At 43.4% G+C, this 23,551-nt stretch overlaps 1 protein-coding gene across 4 annotated transcripts in view; it reads left to right on the top strand.

Moving 5' to 3' along the window:
* Positions 1–11,792, top strand: part of Syne1 (spectrin repeat containing nuclear envelope protein 1) — a 477,339-nt gene extending 465,547 nt beyond the window's left edge. For 3 of the 4 annotated variants that reach the window (XM_087912026.1, XM_085688039.2, XM_085688033.2), the window contains 5 exons: positions 123–251; positions 1,858–2,070; positions 3,128–3,220; positions 4,581–4,639; positions 10,848–11,792. In XM_087912026.1, coding sequence (XP_087768152.1) covers positions 123–251; positions 1,858–2,070; positions 3,128–3,220; positions 4,581–4,639; positions 10,848–11,088 — 735 coding nt within the window. In that variant the 3' untranslated portion in view covers positions 11,089–11,792. The remainder of the gene's footprint in view (positions 1–122; positions 252–1,857; positions 2,071–3,127; positions 3,221–4,580; positions 4,640–10,847) is intronic. The other variant, XM_085688027.2, reaches the window with a different exon arrangement.
* The last annotated feature ends 11,759 nt before the right edge of the window (positions 11,793–23,551 follow it).

Here is a 23,551-nt window from a genome sequence, read left to right as displayed (position 1 = left end):
ACTGCATATTTCCCATGATGGCCATAAAAGGCGCTGATATATATTCTAGGAAAATGTACCATCCGCAGTTATTTTATGCTCTGTTTTTTTGGTTTTTTTGGGTTTTTTTTTTTTTTTGGTAGGAGTTCCACGAAATGAGCCATGCTTTGCTTCTCATGCTGGAAAACATTGACAGAAGGAAAAATGAAATTGTCCCAATTGATTCTACCCTTGACCCAGAGACACTTCAGGACCATCACAAGCAACTCGTGGTGAGAATTCTAGATTTTTTTTTAAAACAAAGATTAAAAAAAATAAAAGAGTTTGCACACTCCTCACTTATGCTCTAACCAAACCAAAGTCTCTAATTTAATTCTTCGGTGCCGCCAGTCAGGAAGCAAATATGTATAGATCACCTTGCCAACACAATTGCCCATTGCTCAATGGTACTAATCCTAAGTGTTCTTTATTTCAGAATAAAGCTTGTGTCTGTCAAGGCAACCTTTTTAGTGGGTTATACTTATTTTTAATTCAAACTTTGTGCGTTACATCTGCAGCCTTGAGGAACATGTGTGGATTTCTTCTCTTGATGCTGCAGTACGATACTCTGACAAAAGCAACCGAGGAGGGGAAAGGGTTTCTGGCTCGTAGTTCACGGGCGCAGTCAATCATGGCAGGGAAGTTGAAGCAGTTGGTCACGTGGCATCCACAGCCAGGAAGCAGAGAGATGAATGAATGAATGCCAGCACTCAGCCCTTTTCCTCCATTTATGCAGTCTACAATCCCCTTCCCAGGGAATGGCCCTCTCACTGTTAAGATAGGTCTTCACAAATCAGTGAATTCAATCAAGATAATCCCCTACAGGAATGGCCAGCGCCTTGTGTCCCAGGTGATTCTAGATTCTGTCAAGTTGGCAGTTAACACTGCCACGGTGTATTTAGTGGCTTATGGTAAAACTGAAATTAAACCGACTTAACTGAAGAGAGACAGTTAAGTCTGTTTAAGAGGACTTAGATATGCCAGGTGAGACACATTTAGACAGGAAGCCCACTGACATTAAAACGCTTAATTTCTTTAAAACCATGGTTGCAGGTTTGCAGAAAGCCATGAGATAACTTACAAAACAAAAACATATCTATTTTTTAGAAGCTAGAAGCTTTTTCTGACACTATATTCAGCCAGAAATTTACTGTGCAAATTCATACACAGGGATGCTGAGACAATTTAACATAGGGTATAGCTGGGTAAATATATAGATGATAAGGAAACAAGCTTGAGTTCCATTAGGACATACTTTGTATCTGGTCTGTCTCTACAATAATACAATACTATAGCATAGCATTCAGTGCTCACTCACCTAAAGTACTGAATTGGTAGCTTCAAATTCACTATTAGAAGGATCTTTGAAACCAATAGTGGCGCTCTTGTATTTCCACTCCACCTTGGCTTCTGGCAGGTACCTGTCGATGATGACTCACTGAAGATCATTTCAAAAGATTTAGCTAGACTTATGCAAGTCTGTTCTACCTTGATGGTAGCATCTTATTTTTGCATTTAACAGGTTATCTGAAACCCCATTTGCATAGGACTTTCCTTTGTCAGAATCTTCATGTCCCCTACTCGGTTTAAACTTTCCCATAATTCTTACTATAAACCATGCGCCCAGTGAGAGCCCCAAGCTTAGAGAGATTTAGAGGTCCCTCAGAACCTATTTGGCTATAACAAGGTTAGCGTGGAATCCCCACATCACATGCCCTGAGCTGCAGTCCTATTTGGAGCCTGAATGTCACGGGAGGTTCAGATGCCAAGCCCCACATGGGCAACTTCCGCTAAGTGCCAAAACTTCTTAAAGAAATGTCTCCTTTTATTTATATATAGCAAATAAAGCAGGAGCTGCAGAAATCCCAGCTGAGAGTGTCCTCGCTGCAAGACATGTCTCGCCAGCTCCTAGTGAATGCTGAGGGTTCAGATTGTCTAGAGGCCAAAGAAAAAGTCCATGTCATCGGAAACCGACTCAAACTTCTCTTGAAGGAAGTCAGCCGTCACATCAAGGATCTGGAGAAGTTATTGGACATGGCAAGCAGTCAGCAGGTGGGTAAGGCCTACAACACACTGTAGCATCTCATCTCCCACAGAGCCCGAAGCACCGCATCTCCACCTGCCGCAGAGAGACTCGGAGGGACCACTTGTCAGACCCGAGTGGCCACTCTCCATCACCAATGCTTCGAGAGCTGTCTCGAAATATAAAAGCAGACTCGTCAACTTTTACAACAGGACAGTGCTTTTGAGTCTGTGAAATCCAGGAGTCCTCTCCAGCCTGCTCCTGTCAACCCTGTTGCCGTGACTACTCTGGCATTTCATTTTAACTGTGTATTTAAGAAATGACATGTTTTCAGGTAGACAGCTGTAATGGACCAACATAGTCCTTGCATGTGAGTTTTGTGTTAAACAGGCAGGAGAGCATGAACTCTCCTTTTGAATCTATTCTTTTGCTCATTCATTCATTCATTGAAACGGTCCTCTATGTGTTCATTTTGCCCATTTCCCCCCTTAGATCAACTCTATCATGGACATATTGTTAGTTTTGAGACATGTGCCCCGTAGATCCAGAGTGGTAAGGTTTCAGACATTCAGTTGTGCAATGCTTTCATGAACACAGAGCTGCTCATTCCCCCGGAAGCATTCTGAGCACAACCTCCCGCGAGTCACAGCAGGGTAGACGCAGTTGTCCTGACCTCTCAGAGCAGTCTCCTAGACAGCTGGCATTTGTTTTGAACGTAAACAAATTGGATTCTGTCCGTCCTGAGTGACCTGTACTTGTAAAGACTTTCCCCCCTGCCCTCTCCCCACCCCGGGCCACTATCAACTCACTTGTGCCCATGTGAGTAAGAAATAAGAAAATATAAAAATAAAACACTGGCTACGTTTCTCCGAAGAGGCAAACTTAGTCAAGAAATCCCAATAAATTTAAAGAATTAGGTTTCGTTCTTGTCACCTTAGCTGGGTTTTCTTGCAGATGGTCTCAGTTTTGTGATAGAGATATAGAGATGAAGGTGGAGAGGGCCGAGCTGAGATTGCTCAGAAGCAGCAGCACAGACCCCAGTGCACTGGGACGTGCAGTTGTTGAATGCATCCCTTTCTCTTGCAGGATTTGTCTTCCTGGTCTTCTGCAGATGAGCTGGACACCTCAGGATCCGTGAGTCCTGCATCAGGCAGAAGTACCCCAAACCGACAGAAATCGGTAACTTTCTGCTGGCCCTTCCCAACTGATCCATGGGTAGGAAGTGTGGGAAGCAACAGTGTCTGTGTCTCCAGGGTTCACAGGCTCAAAACAAGAATCCCCAAACAGAAAAGAAAGGCCATTCACCCATGCAAAGTTGTGTCTCCAGCCTTGCAGCATGTTCTCAGCAATGAAAAAGAGGTTTTTTTTTTCCCTGTTTTTCTTTTTTCTTTTTTTTTTTAATGGGCTCAATGTGTGGCTAGTACTCATGAAGAAAAACTGTCTTTTTTTCTCAGTAAGACATTTCTAGAAATGGTGCTCATGTATACCTTTGGTGGCTCCTTTCTTCAAACCACCACCACCAGCATGTCCACTAAACAAAGGTGGGTTGTAGTGCCCAGAAGTGCCTCAGACAGCAGGGGTATACTGTGAGCATCTTATGAGTCAACTGAATTAATAAGATGGATGAAGTTGCATTAATTCTCAAGTGAAGGGGCTTCTGATGGTGGTGCCCAAGGGCTTCTGGGTACTAACCCTGAGAGGGCAACTATTCAAGCCAACCCCATACACGGCCCATGGTGGGGACTGTCTCACCAGAGCGCACAGAGGATAAGGCAAATTTGACCCCTGCTACCCTCTATTCCTCGATTCTCTGTGTAATTAGGAGCTTGTTTTTAATTTTGGTTTGATATTTTTGTCTGGCTTTATAAGTATATTCATTCCATTTCCCCTTAGGTGTTAGAAGTAACAATTTCATTTGTATTTTTGTCATATATACTTATGTTCTATGCTGATACATGTGTTATCCTTATTAGAATTTTGTTTACCAACATTCACTAGTTTCCTATAGATCCTAGTTTAAGAATGTGAAGGAATACTGGCTTTTCAACTCAAAATTTAACCTCGATTTATCTTGAGTGTGTAACATGTTGGACTTCCTCTCTACAGAGAACCCTCTCGTTTTACTATTAAAATTCTTAATATCAACTGTGCCCTCAAAGTTGCCAAAATGAAAAAGCCTATGTGAATGCTCTTTGAAGTATACAGAATGATAAAGTGAATTTCATTTTTAGAGTTGGTAAACGCACAAAGAATATTACATAACACAGAATCATTTGTGCTTCTGCCAGGAGGAATAGGAGAGGCTGTGTCCACTGCGGGTACTTGCCACAATGGCAACTCATGTTGGCTTAATGCCCGAGACTATGAATATGAGTCTATTCCCCTCCTGAAGAAAAGCCAGTTTCCTTGGTCCATGGTAGATCATTGCATTTGATTTGTTTGCCCTTTGCTGCATTCTCAGTTGTTTTCGTTGGTTAGCTTGTCTTTATTTGCCTAGACTGAACATTCTTCTTTCTTTACCCCTGTTCATTGCAAACAGCCACGAGGCAAAGGTAGTCACTCACAGCCTGGACCCTCTGTCAACAGCCCAAAGAGCAGGTACCTTGTTCTCCTGGTTTCCACCTGTTCTAGAATCCCGAGAGGATGATGCAAATTGCCCGTGATTTAGGGAAACCTCTAATCTGGGTAGTGGAGATATTGCAGCCCGTCCTAGTCAATTGGAAGAGAAATTTCTCCGTAGAGAAAAGGCAAACCCCATAGCGGATAGTAGTCATCTCTTCCATCCAAATTTTGCTTCCCTGCATTTACCTTGTCTGGTCCTTTCCGATGAAGGATGCTCGGCGTGTCTATGAATATCTGATTCAATTAGTGGCACAACTGCCATTGATTCACGGCAGATTTTTATCATCCTCTCTCCTTCTAGAAATTTACCATAAGGCAGGTAATTGATTGATGAATTATTTTGCCCCTCACAGAACCCACAAATCTGCATAAAATATACTAACATCCCCAGTTTGTTTGTTTGTTTGTTTGTTTGTTTGTTTTTATTTGACCTTCCTGTTTTATTCAGATTGTGGGTTTTGGATTTTCAAAATGGCAGAGCCTAATTTGATGGTTTTTTTTCCATTTAAAAATTACAAAGTACTTTTCTAGATTCTTCTTGCCCTAACCCTCTTCTGCCGAAGCTCTCAGCCACTTGTCTTCTTCACTCGTGGTGAGCTCGTCCACTCTGAATCCAGGACCAGCCCTTGCCTTGCTCACTCGCCTCCTGAGAGCTGACCCCAACAGGTGTCACTGCTGCCCCCCCATCCCACGCTTGCCTCTGAGGTCCCCATTGTTCCTGCAGTTAGCAACGCTTCGCCTTTTCTGTTTTTGGTGTGATGTCTGTATGCCTTTGCCCTTCCTCAACTCAGCTTGTGTTTCCCCAGAAAACCTTTTCTTTCTTTCTTTCTTTCTTTCTTTCTTTCTTTCTTTCTTTCTTTCTTTCTTTTTTCTTTTCTTTCTCTTTTTTCTTTTCCTTTTTTTATAAAGTGAAAATACTGTTCTTATAGCTGGGTTTTCATCCCAGTCCAAGGCAGTTCCCTGAGAAATATCTGCCCCTCTGGAAACTTAACACCACTGAGAAGAAATCTAAATGCCTGCAAGGAGGGTGGAGATGGGGGAACGTGGCTGTAAACAGCCCCTGAGTAGTAGTCTGGGTTTACCCGCTGTGCTCCGTAGGGTTGGCTGTTTTATGTGGTCACCCCCCTCAGCTGAAGTAACACACAGACTATTTTTATATGCTTTTTTTCAAGCCTTCTTTTACCATAATTTTTCTCCTTTTTTTGTTTGAAAACAATGTTGTGTTTTTGCTTTTTTTTCCATTTTAAACAATCTGTAATAAACTAGCAATAATGAAAAATAGAACAAACTATCAGGGTCTTAGGATGAACATGATGGCCATCTGTGAGTGTTCTTATATCCTCTTAGCTACCTACAAGAAATGGCAATCACATACTGTAGGCAAAGCCTTGTGTTATATAATTCGCCTTCTCCCACAAATTTGGATGTGCCACAACCCACCGGATTCCTCTGAGAAAACCTCAGATCCAGTCTCTAATTGACAAATACCAGGAATAGTTCATCACCCTTTGGTTCATAAAACCAAGTCTGTCTGCTCCCCTAATTACGGTGGGCTGCCACGTAGGTCTTCTGAATACGTGGAAGGTACGTTTCCTAGGGTATCAGTTGCTTCCATGTGCCCCCTAACAGGGCTCTTGCCAATGGTCAGCCACATTCTCATTGCGGTACCCACAAAACTCTTCTCAGCTCTATTCTGTCCAGCACCGCTAATTAACCTCTTTCTAATAATTCACCAGTGTTCACTTGGTTACCTGGGAGGGGATAGATCACAAAGAAACTTCCTCTGAATGACACGCTCCATCAACCACCTTGGCAGACAAACTGTGACTGAACGTTCTGGGGCTGCTTAAGTCCGGGGCACCTTAGACAGGGTGCACTCAACCCTGACCGTGAACGCAGAGGGGAGCTGAACCTCACTCTCAGTCTGGGCTGCCACGGTGTTCCTTGGCATAGAAATCTTGAGTTTGATCTTGCACTGGTCCAGCAAATCCAAAAGGTAATTGAAGAAACACGGGATTCAGAGGTGAACACTGGTTTCTGAGGCCAAACAGGAACCAATTTGGAAAGGTACTGGTGTGAAGGGAGAGGGTGGATCTTTTTCCGTTACTGTTTCAACTCAATGTTAACTGTATTCTCACTATTATGTATTTCAGTTGAACTTTAAGTTAATTTAGGTTAAGTAATTTTAAGTTAATTTTCATGTTCCCATTGAGCATTGTGTTATTTTTAACTGAGTGGAACCCAATAGTTACTCGGGGTCCACACCGTTTAGACTTAAACCTACAAAATCAACATACAAAGGTTTCTTTTATTAAGAGATTTGCAATCTGTCAGAATCCAGAGATTTCTAGGATCGCTTGCAAGGAGCTTCCTCAGAACTTACTAAAATTATAAGACACAAAGAAAAACAAACCTGGACCTGCATTTATACTAACTAAAAACTCTGGAGATGGCAGGCTAGGTTTTGGCAAGATGGCAGACTGCAGTTCTCCATGTGGGATGGATGATGACCTCACTCCATAGCTGAGAACAGCGAAAGGCAGGGCTACCCTGGGAGCTCTTGGCTTTGGCATGCCCTACACGGAGAACTAAGAAGGAATGGAAGTCAGAAGGGTTGGCTGAAGTCCTGATTAGAGGGAGAGGAGGTGTCCTTTCCAATTGCTTCAAGGTAGTCAAAGGTGTTTGAGCAAGCCAATGGCGGTTTTCCTTTGCTTGCTCGCTAAGAACTCCCATAAATGCTCTTCAGTTTCTGTGAAATTTGTTCCCCAGCTCCTTCTGTTGGACTCTTCTTGGAAGCCCATTTGTTCAAAGCATTCAAAGATCCTTAGCCTAGAGCAGTTGCCCTTGTGAGGGCAGCTGCCTCCTGCCCCAGGACAGCTGTGGGGTGGGACACCAAAAGGCTTCTCTTTTGCTCTTTTGAAGTAAACTGTCCCAGCATTTGGGGGAAAGGAGCCAAGCAGTCTGGGAAATAATATCTTCGAAAATACTGTTAGCGAATTAGAAATGTTTTCCTCAAAGAATAGACTGAATTCAGCCGTTCCCAAGGCCAGAACTCACACACCTCCAGTGCAGCGACACAGAGTAATTGTTAGATGCTGGCATTTGTGTAGCACCTAAAGTGTTTCAAGAACTATGCTAAGCCTTGTGTGTGTTACCACAGTTAACCTTAAAGCCCCAGGACATGGCTAGATCCCTCAACTTACAGACAAGGAACAGGAATTGAGGTATGAATACAGATCTCACAACACTGAGGACATTATCATAGCGAAACTATACCTCTCTGCCACTGGGCTGTCCATAATAGGGTAAATCAAGTAATATGTGCATAGGACCAGGTGAACATTCAATTTGGAATAAGGGAATAATGGGAATGGAGGCCTCAGTTGATGGCTGCAGTTTGTCTTCTGAGTCACATATGTGGAAGTACTGGATTTCAAAGACCGTAGATGGATTCCTAGAAATTCCTGCATATGAGATTTATTTACCATGTTGCCATTGCTGGCTGACAAATCTCAAAACAAACTGAAACCATTTTCCCTCAGCTTTACAAGATGTATGCACGGAATGATCTCTTTATATCTTCCGTGGTCCTGTAGAATTTGGAAAATGAATTACCTACTCGATGTGAATTGTCAGGCCTCCCGGTTCTCTTTAGCATTAGGACTTGTGTGTCATGTGTTGTTGTACCCTGCTCCCTCCCTTACTGCTCTCCTTCCTCCATAAGTGACTATGTGTTCTAGAAAAATGGCCAATTATTTAGTCATCAATTTGAAAGAAGAAGAGAAGGACAGGATATATATTTACTTATAGAGAATAAGCACATCTCCATCGATTAAGTTCTTTGGGTAGAGTGGCACATTTAAGTTTTCCTGTATATCCGCAGTTCACACTGTTATCCACATTTATGCAGAAGGCAGTGAAGACTAGGAAAGAGTCTGCTTATCATGTTTGTCCTTCTGTTGAGTTTCCCAGGACTCTTCAAACATGGATGATCTCAATTCAATAAGTTAGTATTACAAAGCACCCTTTTGCTTTGAGATCATTAACCTTCTGGAACTAAAGCCTCTAGGACAGAGTCACCCTGATGAAGAAACAACTTTGAAACTGTTGGAGTTCTGTAGTTATTCCAGGTGGGGTGGAGCCTTCTCGCAGTTGGCAGACTGAGCATTTCCAAGTGCATAGGCAAGCCACAAGTACTGCATGTTCCCTTTGGCCCAGCCTCTGCCCATTAGTTCTCCCTGCATTGGCATTCTTCAACAGTCTAAGTCAGGTGGCAGTTACATTTTAATAAAGAGTGCTTTGATGCTGTTTAGTGTCCCATGTCCTTCAAAAGATTCTGTCACATGTGAGCCCATGCTCTCCAAATGATGAACGTCAGTTCTTGTTAGGAGCGAGCTGGTCATAACACAGTCTCTGTTTTGATCCTGATCTTCAGTGTCACAGAAGCCAATCATTGACAAAGAGGAGCTATCCAGCTCTGTTGGATTGAATTAACAGTTGTTTGTGGACCTTTGCCCATCACCAAGGCATCCAAATGTCCCCCGATGAAAAAGCATCAGTTAGATATTTAGTCACGAGGAACGTAGCTCTATGGCACTGTGCTGTCGCTTACCTAGTTCCCGGGTGAATGTTCGTTGTCAGGGCTATTTTCACACAACATGTCCTGAAGAATCGCATCAAGGAAAAACTCAATACAGAGCTTGTCCAGTCCTTTTAACCCATAGTTCTCAGGACACTTTAAAGCGAATTATTGAATCACATAAGATGTCAAAGGAAAAAAATGCCTTTGCTATTTAATATGCGAAGCTATTCATCTTCTTCACAAATGAGGAAAGGAAGGCCAGAGACCCAGGTGTAGCCTAATATATAATGGCTACATAGTGGCTACCTGTATATTCTGCAACTTTCTGGAAATGCAGTCCCCTTATAGTGATACAGTGGCATGTGACCAATGCCTGTATGGCTGGAAATGTTGATCTTAAACACAGGAAAATCAATTCCAGATAGTTTCTTAGAATCTGGGCCTGCAGACTCACCAATAGAGATTTTATATTTTCTTCTCCTAACCAGAGCATTTGATGTCCTTATGCTTAGTTACACTAAACTCACTAGGGAATTCGGACTAGGGCTTTAGGAATAAATCTTCTCAATATGTCTATTATGTTTTGCTCATAGACTGCTGTTAGGTGTATATGTCCACAAAATAACTCTTGTAAAAATATAAATCCTTAGCCTTTTCCACATGTAACCCAGAAGAGCAGTAGTGACTGCTCCAATAAGGAGACAGTGGCACCCACTTAGAACAACCCACTTACATATTCAGGATTTCCTAACCACTGTTTCTCATGAATAACAAAACCTCCCAAAACCTCCATGCTTTCTCCAATGCACTTGAAGCAAATTAGGAAGACTTGGTGCTTTGAATCTAGAAGGAACTTCAAGGTGGCCATCTTTCCTCTCTGGAAAAATGTTGTCAGTTTCTGAAAGCCACAGTGCTAGTGACGGGGCCAGGCTAACATCTGCTCTTCCACAGCCATGTTCTCTGGACTTCCGCAGCCATGTTCTGTAGACAGACACCATTGCTATCCTGTGTCGTTCTGAAACTGCTTCCCCAGGACCAGATGCTGCTGCGGTCCACGATGAAACCAGGGCTTCCTCTAAGATTAAGTAGCTTTCCTCGGTCTGAGCAATGTAGCTGGGGCACATTTGTCCTCATGCTACATAAATTTGATCATATGCAGGATCCTTAGTTGTGGCACACTGTGGGCTTCTGACAATTTTGCATAAAAATGTTTATTAGATCAAAAAATGCATCGAACATCCACATCTTAATTATCCTGAATTTATTTCATGTATATGATTTATCATTATGGATGGAAGAGTTGTCACCAAATTGAGTAAAGGGAGTATAATTTGAATACATTTTGTCACCTGTAATTGACTGACTGGATGTTTAGTTTTGAGTTAGTCCACTTCCAAGCACTGTGCCTTTGGTGGTGGGGAAGCATTCAGAAGGCCCATAGTTCTTAGGTAATGACATGGGCACCCTGCAGAGGGCTGGCTACTCACTGCCTAATTGGGTGGTGGTTCGCATGGCCCTTTATATCCCAGGAAGGCGCTAAGGCAAGAAACAGTGCCCATCCTGTATTTGAATTGAGCTGTTTATGTCGATTCTTCCCCTCAGGTCCACAAAAGGTGGCTGCGATTCCTCCCTTTCTGAACCCAGGCCAGCGCGGGCGGGTCGGTCCTTCCTGTTCCGGGTCCTCAGGGCTGCTCTCCCCCTTCAGCTGCTCCTGCTGCTCCTTATCGGACTCGCCTGCCTCGTACCCATGTCCGAGGAAGACTACAGCTGTGCCCTCTCCAACAACTTCGCCCGATCATTCCACCCCATGCTCAGATACACCAATGGTCCTCCTCCACTCTGAAGCAGGGCATCCTCCGCATCAGTGCTGGCAGCATGAGGAGGAATGGGTCCAAAGCAACCCCAGGCTACCAGAGAGTTTGATCTTAGCAGAAGGCCTCTTGTGGCAGCTTCGGCTCTCCTCCATACCCTGTGGGTGAAAAATCAAACCTTTGGACATGGATGGTAAACACGAAGAGAACAAATAGGATTGGGACAGTGTCATTTGACACTCTGAGCCTTAACACTAACGAAATTAAGTTAAGGACGTACAGAATTCCCTTGACCCATGAAGTCCAGGCCTTTGGCATAGCCAATGGCTCCAATGGGCCATCTGGGCAGCTTTCCTATGGTGCTGCTCCATTAACCCAAATTCACCCTCCCGGGCACCATGTCAGTATCGTACAATCTACCAACCTGCTGGAGGCGTTAGAACCTCCTTATATACGATTTTTAGGGTCACCTATGGCAGCTTCCTCTCTACCTTGGTTTCTTTGGGGCATGATGTTTTATCGTTGCTTAGAGCACAAGCTGTAAATCTGAAAGGCACTTTTTAAAAAAATAAAAGGTATAAAGAAAACCTGGATGTAATAAATAAGATTATGAAAAGCTTTATGTGAAGAAAATTGAATGTTATAGTATAAAAAAAGATATTTATGTATGTACAGTTTGCTAAAGCCAAGTTTTGTTTGTTGATTTCTTTGCATTTATTATAGATACTATAAAGTACTTTGTCTGTGTCTTTTATTCCTTTAAAACATGCCTTGAATTTTCATTATTCAGTAGGATGCAGCATCAATTATCTCTTTGCTGTTATTGTTAAACCATTCTTTGTATATGACAATACAATTTACATATTACATGACATATAATAGAATGGTTTGGTATAGCTTTAAACAGGAGAGAGAGAGAGAGAGAGAGAGAGAGAGAGAGAGAGAGAGAGAGAGAGAGAGAGATTGAAAGTTATAGAACAAAATTTTGCCCAAAACAAATTTAAAAAAAAAAAAACAAAATAATCACATGATCAATGAATTGAAAAGAGATCCGGGTTTTCACAATCTCTGCCTCAGAGGATTAAACACGTGTTGGATTCTTTGGGACTAGGAAACCAAAACGTTTCTTGCTACTTTAGTGCACAGAAAGTTGACTTCACATACCCACCATGAAAACCAGATGGAATTTCCTAATCTTGCCCTTTCGTCTCCTTTTCACACTTTTTATCCTCTGTCTAGACTTTTTATTATTATTATTAATGATGAAGCTAGAAGGAAGAATTCGTTGAAAGAAAGGGGTGGTGAGAGAAATGTGTCCTCAGAGCTCATTGGTCCGACTTCCTCTCACACCCTCTTCTTTGTTCCATTGAACAGTTGGGAAAGCCCTGTGAGATTCCTGTCAGAGGCCCCTTTTCCCATCCATCCCAATGATGCTCACTGCCCACAAGTCTTCCTAAGCCCTCTTTATATCCCTTTTCTATTAAGCCTCCTGTTGATCCTGAGCTACCAGGTAAGATACAATCTTCCTTTTGTATTTATTTTGGAGTACAAAAGATGCCAACATGTCTGTAGTCACACTTGTCCAGGCTAAGACAGGGCTAAGAGAAGGCAGTGGAGGCTTTTGTAGTGAGACCCTAACTCAAAAAAAAAGAAAAGAAAAGAAATAAAATTTACTTCATTCTACCCTATGACCTTGCCAACTGTAGCCCTCCTAGAATGATTTGATGCAGATAAATTTTTAATTTCTCTTTGACTAATTTTAGGAGGAGCATTTAGAAATCTACGTTGAAGCTTCTCTTGGAGATCGAAGGTGCTGGTGCCCTAAGAACATGCCTCTAAGTTGCAGTGATCACTGCTTTGCCCTGGCTTCTCTCTGAATTCCCAAGTACGGGTTCCTGTCATTCATGTCCTCCCCATTTCCTTTGCCACCTGTGCTACATCAGGCCCTGTGACATTCAAGTTTATAGATCCTGCTTGAAATAAATTCTTTAGACCACTCCAGGGCCCTCGCAAGGCCCTAAAGATGTCTCCTGTAGTTTCTGCAGAGAAATAGCTCAGGTACCATCTCACTCAGGATGTGTTCTGGGGCTTGGTAATCTGAAACACTTGAACTCACTTCAGATCTTTCATCTTTCTCCAGGGCAAGGCCTGGGCATTGCATTGATACATCTACCTGGGTGATGTCATTTCTACTGTTGACAAGCCCTGCGCTCTAACTGCTCAGCTCCATCCTTTTGCTCTCGCGATTCCTTCCCTCCTCTCTCATTAGATGGCTCCCAAACCACCCCTGGTTACTTCTCAACCATCCTTGACCTCCCTGCACTGAACTCGCTCCATGTGACATTGCTAGCATGAGGCCATTGCCTTCTACTATCTGTCAGTTCCTACCTAGTTTCCCCCACGATACTCCCAGGAATGATGCTACTTTAGAGAAATGGAAGGCTGCTTTGAGAGATTGTCAGCAGTGTCCCAGCGCTGTGCAATCAGAGCTGAAATATTCCCTGGGCACAGGTCTGAGATGAATCATTCCTCACGCTTTCCTGTACTCTCGTGACCCTATCACTCCTGTGTCAAGCAGCAGCTCAGTTCAGTCCTTCCAGGCCATGGATCTGTACTCTGCAGCAGGAGCGGTGCAGGAGGCATGAAGACAGCTCAGAGGCATCTCCTCCGATGCGTGGTTGACTCACTTCCACACACCTCACACCATTGAAGAATTCAGTATTAAGTATACTGTATTAAGTATAAGTATTCAGTATAATACTTTATATTTCAGTATAATACATATACTGTATTAAGTATATGTATTAAGTATAAGTATTCAGAATAAAATGAAAAGATTTTCCCATTTGCTAGTGATCAGACCCAGGGCACTGTACTCACTAAGTACACATTGTAAGTGAAGCACACCTCAGACCCTACAGAGAGAAGAGAGGTGGTTTCCATTAACCCCATGAAACACTCAGCAGAGTTTGTGATGTGAATTTCCATTAAGATTAGAAACTGGACTCCACATTGGATGTGGGCACAAGTAAGGAATCTGGTGTGTAAGTCCTGGGGCCAGAGATTGTGTTCTTCTCCAGATGGTGGCCTGGCCATTTAATCGCTACCATGTCCACTGACAGATGAGACCTCTGCCAAGGACCCTCCTCATCTTCAGTGCTTAGGGAAGGGCACAGGAGCATCATCCCCTGAGCCCAGTTGTTACCCTGGAAACACAGACATGTTTAATCAAAGGCCTCATGAAATGAATGGCTGTGTTGAAGAACGTTGAGGATATAAGGATAAGGCAGTGATAGTTGCTGACGTCACATTTCTATAGTATGGACCGTTAGTATCCCACCCATGTGCTGGGGAGAGGAATAATTTCCCAAGTGTAAGGTGGGTAAGCAAGCTCATGGGCATGTTGGTATGAGATGTGTCCATTATGAGCTGTTAGCAATGGTAGACAAGGAGATCTAGAAAGAGAAGACAGGAAGAATACAGGATCGATAATCTAGGAGCTCTAAGTGACAATAAGAAAGCCAAGGGGGACTGCAAACTTTTGGGAAAACAGCGTTGGGGCAGGTGGGGTCAGGATTAGACTTCCTGGAAGGTGGATCAGCAGTAACTCCCCTTGTGTAAGAAGTGAGCGGGGCCACACTGCCAAAGCTCCAAAGGAAATTAAGCAAGCAGTTATTGCAGAAAGGCAGACTGGAGTGGACTGATTTACAGCCAGTACCCTGTCAACATGTTAAGAAATTATGAGTTGAGTATTTTATTGACAAGCCATATAAAAATATATAGCAAAGAACAATGGAGTGAGGCGGTCTGGGAAAACTGGCCAGGACCACATGATCAGAACCTTGGAGGAGAACTCAATGTGGGTGTAGCTGAGGACAGCTGAGGACAGTTTGCTAGTTGGGGTCTTTGCTCTCGAGGCTTACCTATCCACTGTCATCTAAGAGCCAGAGGACGCTGTGCTGGAGTCTGTAGCCTCAGACAGCATTATAAGTAGATCCATCAAGGACTGGGATAGACCACATGCAGCCCGTGCCCACTCTTCAGGGAGGACGACTCCGGCCTCTGCAGACTCAAGTCCCAGTCAGTGCTTTACCGCTTCCTGGCATTACCAATTCAGAGCCTTCCCCACGGGGCCCTTGATGTGTAGAGAAGTCTGAGTATTCTTCCAGCTCTCACCCTGAAATGGGAAACAGAAGCAAAGAGCAGTCCAGAAGGAACTCCAGAGAACTCCGATCAAATATGGGCAGGGGAGGGGGAGTGTGTCTATTAGATGTGTCTTTGTTTTCTGAGAACAAGTTTGTTTTCTTTGTCATGTGATTGGTGGTAGCTCCTGGTGTTGTAAAAGGAATGGCGTGCCGCCTCCCTGTCCCGCCCGGCTGCTCAGCTAGATTTACCTGTAATAATTACACGGAAACTATATTCATTTAAACATTGTCTGACCTATTATATCTAGCCTCTTATTGGCTAACTCTCATATATTATTTTAACCCATCTCCATTAATGTATATAGCCACTTGACTGTGGCTTACCAACATGAGTCTAACCAGCATCTCTCTCTTGGAGAGGAGAGCCATAGCATCTGCCTGTTTCTTTCTCCCAGCATTCTGTTCGGTCTACTCTACCTATCTAAATTCTGCCCTATCAAAAAGCCAAGGCAGTTTCTTTATTTGACCAATGAACGCAACACATAGAAAGAAGACCCTCCTTCACCATCCTGGTGTCTGGTAGAATGGGATGCAGTTTTAAAGGAGGCAGGGAGGGTGGCTTACAAAGCCTGGAGATAGTTTTCTGCTTAGTCATATGCAGCAGCGAGGGGCCAATTCAGGTCATGGGAGGAGGTGTGTAGCTGAGCGGTCACTGCAATTTTAGATTTAATAATACGTTGTGATAACTCTGGCTGTTGTACCTCCTGCCACCAGGATATAATGAAATTGAAAAAAAAAACAGCTTTTAGTCTCCAGTCGCCAGCTTCTCGCTTTCTTCTGTGGCAGAGTTGCACAGTATCCATCAGGAGTCTGCAGACAGACAGACCTCAGGGAGACCCCTCATTCAGGTGCATAAGCAGCACAGGCCAGAGTCATTTTTGAGCAGCTTCTGGGGACAAGGGGCTGAGAAGCCATACAAGGCTGATAAAATAGGCCAAGCAAAGTGAACAAGGGGGAACATTTAATCATATCTGAGGAAGTAGGGGAACCTCAGATATAATCTTTCAAAACCAGGAGGGTAGTGGAGGAAAAATGAGTCAGTCTCATAAATTCTTTCAACCTGTTACCTAATATAATCTAGAGAACAATACTGAACTTGAGGTCACAATTATAGCAAAATCTCTCAACAGCTGTGCTGCAGGTGTTAGTATAGGAGGCCATATATGGCACCCACCAAAATCCAGATGCTTCCTAATAGTCATTAGAACCTTGCAAAAGGACTCCAGCTTCAGGCCCAAATTGGGCGAAATACTTTCTTGATGGTGTAGATGGAGGTTTCTATCCCGCCAGGTCCCACAAATGTTCAGTTCCAAAGAAACATACAGAGGCTTATATTAATTATAAACTGGTCTATTAGCTCAGGCTTATTATTAACTGTCTCTACTGTTGGGACTAATAAGTTCTGGTCTTCAGCTGGATGTTGGGACTAATGAGTTCTGGCCTTCAGCTGCTCTTCCCTCCTAGTACCTTCTAATTAAAGCTACTAGAAACTGTGCCTAGTTTAGAGGATCAGAGGATGGGATTATCACCTGTTGGCCATTGACTGCAGTGTATTTAAGCCTACATGGTGTTAATAAAGCGGGCTTTCTGAACCAGCATTTGGAGGTCCATGTGTAGGTCTGTTTCTGCATGTGTCGATCTGTCTTTGTGTATGTATTCTCAACCTCTAGCCCCCTTTCCTGAAGGGAAACATCCTGTGGATGTTGGAGCTGATGGGATAATACAGGGATGCCATGGGATGTTCAGGCTGTCAGGATGATACACAAATGCCATGGGATGTTCCAACTGATTGGATGATACAGGGTTGCCAGGGCCCAGGGTCACTGGTCAGCTCTTTCCCAATCAGTGTCACCTCCTGTTTTCTATCTGTACCACATTCATTGTAGGCAGAGCTTTCAGGCCACCACTTGCCCCAGGCAGCCCCACCCAAGAGCCCTTTGCCTCTTCTTAACATGTCCTGGTGGCAGGTAGTATGAACAAGTTCCCATCCTCCCCAACAACTCAACATCAACTTCATTAGATAATTTTCCAGGAGGCTAGATTTTTAATCTGGAGCCATGTCTTGGACTGTTGACCTGTATGTGATAGTTAAACTTGGTTGTCAACTTGGTAAGATTCAAATTACCAGGGAAATAAACTTGTAGATTTGTCTGTGAAGGGTTTTCTTGAGTAGACTGAAGTGGAAAGAAATACCCCAGATTCACACAGTACCATCCCACGGGTTGGGGACCTGGAGAATTTGAGCTGAGTACCAGCATTGGTCACTCTTATGTGGAAATGCAAGGTGAGCATCTGCCTTGAGCTCCTGCCACCGAATTCTTCCTGCCATGACAGAATAGCCTTGAAGTGTGAGCCAAAGTAAGTTCTTAATCCCTTAAGTTGCTTCTTCAGTTATTTTATTGAAACAACAAGGAAAGAACATAGCACCCATTGTTGCCTATTGTTCAGCTTATCTTGGTTGTTTTTTAGTTGGGTTCTGCTGCATACTCCAGACTAGCTTTGAACACTTGTCCTCCCTTAACCTCCGGAGTGATGGGATGGCAGACATGCGCCACCACACTCAGCTTCACCTTCATTTTATTCATAGTTGTGGATAGGAAGCCAATATTGTAATAATTATATGTCTAATTTATGAGTGGAACTGAACATATAAGCAAATGATACAAATACAAATAAATGTACATTATAACCATTAATATACCGATATAGTATATGATTAAAGCTTTACATAGGATTTAATACATCTTAGGATAAGTGCCATTTCTTTCTGCTTGGGTCCATTTGAAAGGTTAGTTGCTTTATTTTTATGCTTATGTGTGTGTGCCTGCTTGTGTGTCTGTTTTTGCACCATGTGTGTCCTCCTGTTCACAGAGGCCAGAAGACAGTGTCAGATCTCCTAAGGAGGGATAGGTGGTTGTGAGCCACCCTATGGGAGCTAGGAACTGAACCCAGGTCTTTTGTAAAGAGTTTAATCTCTCTTAACTGTCAAGCCATATCTCTAGTTCTGGGTTAACTGTGTTTTACAAAATCAACTATTTTAATTACAGAAGATTCTCTTATTTCCTAAAGAAAGACATTTAACAATTTTCTTTCTCTTCTTTGATAAACATCCTTTTTGTATACCTTTCTGTGGTCTCTTTATTTTTACCTTAATTTATGTGTACATAAAAATTGGATGACATTTTTACAGCTAAATAAAACTTCATTGTATATATACCACGTGTTCTATATTCATTCATCACCAATAGACATTTAGTCTGGTTCCATGTCTTGTTGCTATTTACACATTTTTAAAACAAGGGCAATTTTTATTATTCCATAATTTGCATTGCAACCTATTGTCTTAGTTAGGGATTCTATTGCTGTGAAGAGACACCATGACCACAGCAATTCTTATAAAGGAAAACATTTAATTGGGACTCACTTACAGTTCAGAGACTTAGTACATTATTGTCGTGGTGGGACATGGTGGCATGCAGGCAGACATGGCACATATACTATATATGGTAGCTAAGAGTTCCACATCTTGATCTGAAGGCAACAGGAAGTGGACTCAGTATCACATTGAGTGAGATATCAAAGTCCGCCCCCACAGTGACACACTTCTTCCAACAAGGCCACACCTCCTAATAGTGCCACACCCTAAGGGCCAAGCAGTCAAACACATCAGTCTCTGAGAGTCTTACCCATTCACACCATCACCCCTACCTACAGGCATGTCCTTGTACGTGCACCCATCTTCACTATGCTGGAAGGTTCCATTTCTTTTTACTGTGTGTATTTGAGCTTTACAGTATGATGCTGGGGAAATCACATATAGATAGTTAAGGGGTTACTATAGCGAAGCTAAGTAGCAATGCTATCATCTCCCATAGTCACTTTCTGTGTGACAGAGTAGCTGACCAAAATCCCCAGTGCAATGCTGTTCTCTTAGCTTTCCTCCTGATGCTGGATACTCGGTTCTAAGTGTGTTGATCTCTATGTCCGCTACAGTGCTTCTTTCAGCTCTGGCATCCTCTTCTCCCTTGCCCCTTTCTCTGTCTGTGTGTTTACCACAGTGTGGGTGGGCCTGGGAGACCTTATGCTAGCTGAAACAAATCCTCTCATTTCCCGCAGCCGTTTTCTCACTGGAGTTTGCTAAGCAGTACTGTAGTAGGAATTCTTTGTTCACAGAGACACTACTGAGTCACCAGGAATGTGCAATCTAATTCTTAATAATGCATCTTAATAAATTCCTTCAAAATTTGTGATGCCTCACGGTCTCACCTTCTGTGGGATGAGAGCTTTCTTGTTTTCCCAAAGCCTCCATACACTGAAGCAGTGTTCATCAAATCATGGGGTCATCATAAAAATTTTAATAGCCACAATTTGCATATCAGAATCTTTCAGGGAACTTTAAATTTTTTTTAAAAATTCCAGGTCACATTTCCAACCAATCAAACCCTGCACACCAGGGATTTGTGTTTGTTTGAAATTACTTTGTCATTTTCCAGAAGAATAGACTGTTGTCTCAAAACCAACCAAGAACAAAACACAGATACAACGTGGTGTCACTCCGCAGGGGGCTTCTTGGATGAATTACACCGCACATTTAGTATTTATGAGGATGCAAGTGTTTTTTTTAAATTTCATGTGCTATTGTGTGTGTGTATAACATATGTGTGTGTACATGCATGCCACAGTGAATGTGTGGAGGTCAGAGAACACATCTGTGGAGTTGGTTCTCTCCTTCCACCTTTAGGTGGCTTCCAGGAGTCTGCTCAGGCATTCCGGGCATCGTGTGCCTTTATTTTCTGAACAATGTCCATTGGCCCTAGTTTTAAATGAGGTTGATTTATATGCATAATGGATTAGCAAAGATGTCTACTACATATTATTACATTCAAACAAGATCTAAACTAGTTTATATCATATGATTCCAATTTTATAGACAAATTTGTGTGTGTATGTGTGTGCGCGAGCGCGCCTGCGTGTCTGTTCACACAAGACAAGGAAACCAAAACAGACACAGTTGGGGTACAAGGCTTGGCACTGTGACTGAATTCACACACAGGAAAACACACTTAAATGCTTTCATAATTTAAATCTGACAAGGAGCATAATTTGGCTTCTAAATCCAAGTTGCTGTTATAATGATGACAAGTTGAAAAGACAATGGAAGAGGCATCTCTGTTCTCTTATTAGGAGCTAGTTGGTTTGTTTTTCAATGTATAAGAAACTTTTTGATACACTCCAAATAAATGGTGATAGGCCATCTACTGAAAGTGCAGAATCCTGATGGTCGCTCCAGGTGCTCACCAGGATGCTTGGTTAGTCTCAAGGCGGTCACACAGTGTGGGTGAAAGGATGGATCTGGGATCGGGAAGCTCGCCCTCACTGAACAAGGGCTCACCCAGTCCCTGAATAAGTACTCGGGAAGAGACATCACCTGGTCAAAACCATGCAACTTCTTAAATTCCACAGAAGGTGAAATCAAGTCATGAAAGGCACCATGTTGCCCACGAAGCCTAGATCAATGGAAGGAGCAGAGATTCTGGAAGAGGCCCAGAGTCACCAACAGCTTCTCCTGGTGCCTTCCTTTCCAGACACAGGCGCTGAGCACTAAACCTTCGGTTCGACCCCATGCTACTGCTGGTGGACGTTCTCCTCACAATTGCCAGGTTTTGACAGGGCCTGGTCCCTCCGTCACTCCCCTGACCAGTACTAATCGGAGGAGGGAACTGACTGTGGAAGGAATGGTTTCGATTTTGATAAAGCCTATCTGAGATTTAGAGAAAGCTCTACCTAAAGCACGCGCTGAAACCCAGATACTCCCCAGTCATGTAAGCAAATTTTTTAGCCTTTCTGTTCTTCAGTCTCCTCCTCTGTAAAATGGTATAATAATACTTGGTTCTGAGCAGTAAATGATTAATGTACCTGGTATGCCAGAACATGCAAGACAAGTACCAGGTGGCAATCTTGAGTTGTATTATTGTTTCCTTTAGTTTTAAATTGATTTTGATGATGACTACTGAATCTTTCTACTCTTGTAGATATTTTTTAAATGTATTTATTACTGTGATATATTATTTCTCCTTTCTCTCTCTCTCTTTTCCCCCCGCCTCTCTCTCTTGATGTGGGATTCCACCCTGTATGCTATGAATATGCTTTATTATCATTGGTTATTAAGAACAGCCAGAACCTTATCGGTAGGCCACAGTCTCATGGTGATACACAGATTAATAGAAATGGCTTAATTTAAGATCTAAGAGTTAGAAATATGTCTAAGCTGTTGGCCAAAGAGTATTGTAATTAATATAGCTTCTGTGGTATTATTTGGGTCTGGGCAGCAGGGAAACAAACAGTCTCCGCACTTTCTCCGCCCCCCTCTCTCTCTCTGTGTGTGTGTGTGTGTGTGTTGTGTGTGTGTGTTGTGTGGGGAGGTACCACATGCATGTCTAGTCTTGGAGGAGGACAGAAGAGGGAATCAGATTCTCTGAAACTGTAGTTTAGCATTCAAGGGTGGATTGTTGTATAGGATTGTTGGGGTGTGATCTGAAAGAATAATTTATAAGCCACTCACCTTTGAAGTCCATTCTCCTTGGGAAACATTTGCAAACTCCTTCTCAGGGACTGAGACAACCAGTCACTAATGTGTGAGCCCGAGTTCAGTTCCAGCACCCACTTCAAAAGCTACCTGTGGTCACAGCAAGTGGAAAGGCAGAGGCAGGCAGATGCCTTGGGCTCACTGGCAAGCCAGCCTACTCCAACCTGTGAGTTCTGGGTCCCAGGGAAAGACACTGACTCAAAATTAAGGTGGTTGGACATCATGAGGAACAACACCCAAATTAGACCTCTGGCCTTGATAGGTACATTACTGGGACACACTGCAAATGCACCCTGCACACACTGTGCGCCTCTGTAACCCCCCTCCATGCATGCACGTGCGTGGGCACACTCACACACACACACACACACACACACACACACACACAAAATTAAAAACTTAGAATCTTCCTTTGGCACTGCAACATTTCCTTCCATTTAAAGAAAATGTTTCCCAGACTGTGACACAGCCTCAGAAGCAGCTCTACTCTGGGCATCCCAGGGGACAGGGCTCCCTGCAGAGGTGACCAGCTTCTGCCACCCTGCTGCTAACAGCTTGCACTTGCCTGCCCTCCCTCCCCCCTGCCCTCCCTCCTGCCAGCCCGTGGTCTGAGGCCCTAGGTGTTCAGTCATGTTCCTTCTGCTTGTAAATGTGGAAATACTCGGGGCCTATTTCAGTTTTCAACCCCATTGAGTCTGAATCTAATTTGAGAATTCCATCAGCCCATAAAACCGTTTACCAGCTCACAAACCTTTCACTGGCTATGCCCAGAATCGTTGACATCTCAATGAAAAGGCGGCTGATGACAGGCTGGAGTGTGGCAGAGAGGCCGAGGAGCACACGATGTATTTGCACAGTCCCCAGAACCCTGTCTGTCCCCCAGTGTGTGGATAGCTGGCACTCGGCAAAAGCCCCAAGCTGGCCACTTGGTGCTGCTTTCTTGGCTCCCAGCCTGGCTGGACCACTGAGGCGATCATCCCCACTTTCAACCTTAAGAAAATGTTTGCCAGATGCTACTCTGTCTTCATCTACTTTCTCCGTAGTCACCTGACTAAAATGATGAAGACTGTCTTGTCAGTGTTATACGGATGCCCAGTGTCACGGTCACGGATGAATCCCGAGCCAGCAGAAGGGAGAATACAGTTTTAGACAGGGCCACTGAGCCTGGCCCTGGACAGTCAGATTCTGAAACTGGTACTGATGTGGATGAAGGCTGACCCCTCAGTCTTAAAGATAGGAAACATTGGCTAAAAACAGTCCCTCCTGGTATATTTAACTGGAGAAAAATCTGGTCACTTGTTGTTTTTCCTGGGACAGACAGGAAGATGGTGACAAACCCAGAAACCAAAAGTACTGGCACCAAGTGCAAGGGACAGCATGATTGCTGTCAAGATTTCCTCTCCAAAGGCCATCGGGTCACTGAGAGCCATCACTCCACACAGCATTTAGCCTCCTGCCCACAATAGCACATTTCTGTTTTCCTGCATTTTTTTTTTGAAGAATTATGGTTTTGCCTTTGAAGTTCATTGATGTTTTCTTTAACTCATAAAACCTTTCTAAGGGCACAATCCACAGTCCACCACCACTCTCTCAGTGAACCCTGGGGAACGTAAAAGGGACACTTCCTATCACTCAGGCATAAATGCAAGAAGTCGTCACACATCTGCCATTCGCTTGCTCTGTGACCCTGGGAAAGCCACACAA

Source organism: Myodes glareolus, chromosome 1 (assembly GCF_982192425.1).
Source record: "Myodes glareolus chromosome 1, mMyoGla1.1, whole genome shotgun sequence".
NCBI lineage: Eukaryota > Metazoa > Chordata > Mammalia > Rodentia > Cricetidae > Myodes > Myodes glareolus.
This window is presented reverse-complemented; position numbering and strand designations above follow the sequence as displayed.